We start from the raw sequence: 1,355 nt of genomic DNA, 5'->3' as shown, positions 1-1,355 counted from the left end.
GTATGTATAAAACAACAAGTAAAATTTTAGGCAAAGTTTAGCATGCCACGGTATTGTCCGACTCATGGATGATCTCACAAATCGTCATGCTAGCCACCAGAAAATGGGCTATGAAATGGAAACAAAAATAAAAAAAATCCTGACTCGGTTTAGGCCAATTCTTCTTGGAATGCTTGTAAACGGAAATGAACCCTGGAGTTGCCGAGACTGTGAAAGAGATTACACAGAGATTCTTAAATTACCTAGATGAAATTTACTATGCAAGTAAGACTGAACCTTTTTTCCAGTTTAGGGGTCAGTTATGTCCAAAATAAACTCTTAAACAATAGGAATATACTACGCAAGAGCAAACACTGTTTCAGTCATGGACATGTAAGATATAAAATAACCCATTAGATTATGAAATATCAGGCTGGAAATGTTAAATCTGCCGACTACACAAACACCTGAGAAACCAATATACGATACAGGCCTGTAGACAAAATAATAAAATACTCCCTCTAACGAAGATACATTGCCATCCCCATTACTAATTCCAAGCTACTGACACTTACAAATGCCCAAAATCTCACACCACTTTCATTATAAGGATACTCACAAGCTGTATGATTGCCCATACACTCAAAATGGTGCAACAAAGGGACAATTTGGGTCCGCAAATCTTCATGTTGGTGCCTGTCTCTTCGCAGGGAGAAATCCTCCTGTCAACTCGTGATCGGATTGTTTTGGTTCGACCTGTTGCTCGTCAGGACAAACGGCGCTATATTTTCTTTCGGAAAATCTTTTATTCACCCTTTGTTTCTTGTATTTGCTAAGCCAGTGATATATAAATAAATATTTTAATCTTTTTAATGTATGTTGCAAGTTAAGATGTATGTTTTGAGAAGTTTGTGCTAGTTATTTATGAAAAATTTGCTACTAATAATTTTCATTCTTTGAAAATCACCTGACTGGCTGGAAATGTTTCCAGATAGGAATTAAACACCGAATTATTAATTTTTCATGTAATAAATACTGACTTAATATTTCCTTTATAATTCTGGACTGCATAAATGTGAACAACACAAGTGAACCATATATATATATTAGTCATATTTCCGCTATATATCATCCAGCACAAAAATGGCTGAAATATTTATCTTTCCTTTCACCATCAAAATATCTTTATAACAAATCCCAAAATTTATATTTAATATAGTGTGGATACTAGTAATACTAGAAATAATCCTAGCGATATATACAGCACAAGCTAATATAGTTCAAGAAAAAATAAACGATGAGAGGTCCTGTCTTTCTGTCATAAGAAATCCCGCCGAGTTTAAAACGCAATATGGAACACTCATCGTACTGATAAG

The 1,355-nt window shown here is 34.5% G+C and overlaps 1 protein-coding gene across 1 annotated transcript in view; it reads right to left on the bottom strand.

Moving 5' to 3' along the window:
- The window catches only part of LOC119586966 (ribonuclease kappa-B-like), a gene marked incomplete in the record, with an annotated part of 4,402 nt that extends 3,647 nt beyond the window's left edge, over positions 1 to 755 (bottom strand). The window contains 1 exon segment of the mRNA XM_037935704.1: positions 599 to 755. Within this exon segment, the coding sequence (XP_037791632.1) occupies positions 599 to 667 (69 nt within the window).
- Positions 756 to 1,355: the final 600 nt, after the last annotated feature.

Source organism: Penaeus monodon, chromosome 22 (genome assembly GCF_015228065.2).
Source record: "Penaeus monodon isolate SGIC_2016 chromosome 22, NSTDA_Pmon_1, whole genome shotgun sequence".
In the NCBI taxonomy this organism is placed as follows: domain Eukaryota; kingdom Metazoa; phylum Arthropoda; class Malacostraca; order Decapoda; family Penaeidae; genus Penaeus; species Penaeus monodon.
The sequence above is the reverse complement of the archived record's forward strand: the minus strand, read 5'-3'. Positions and strand labels throughout refer to the sequence as shown.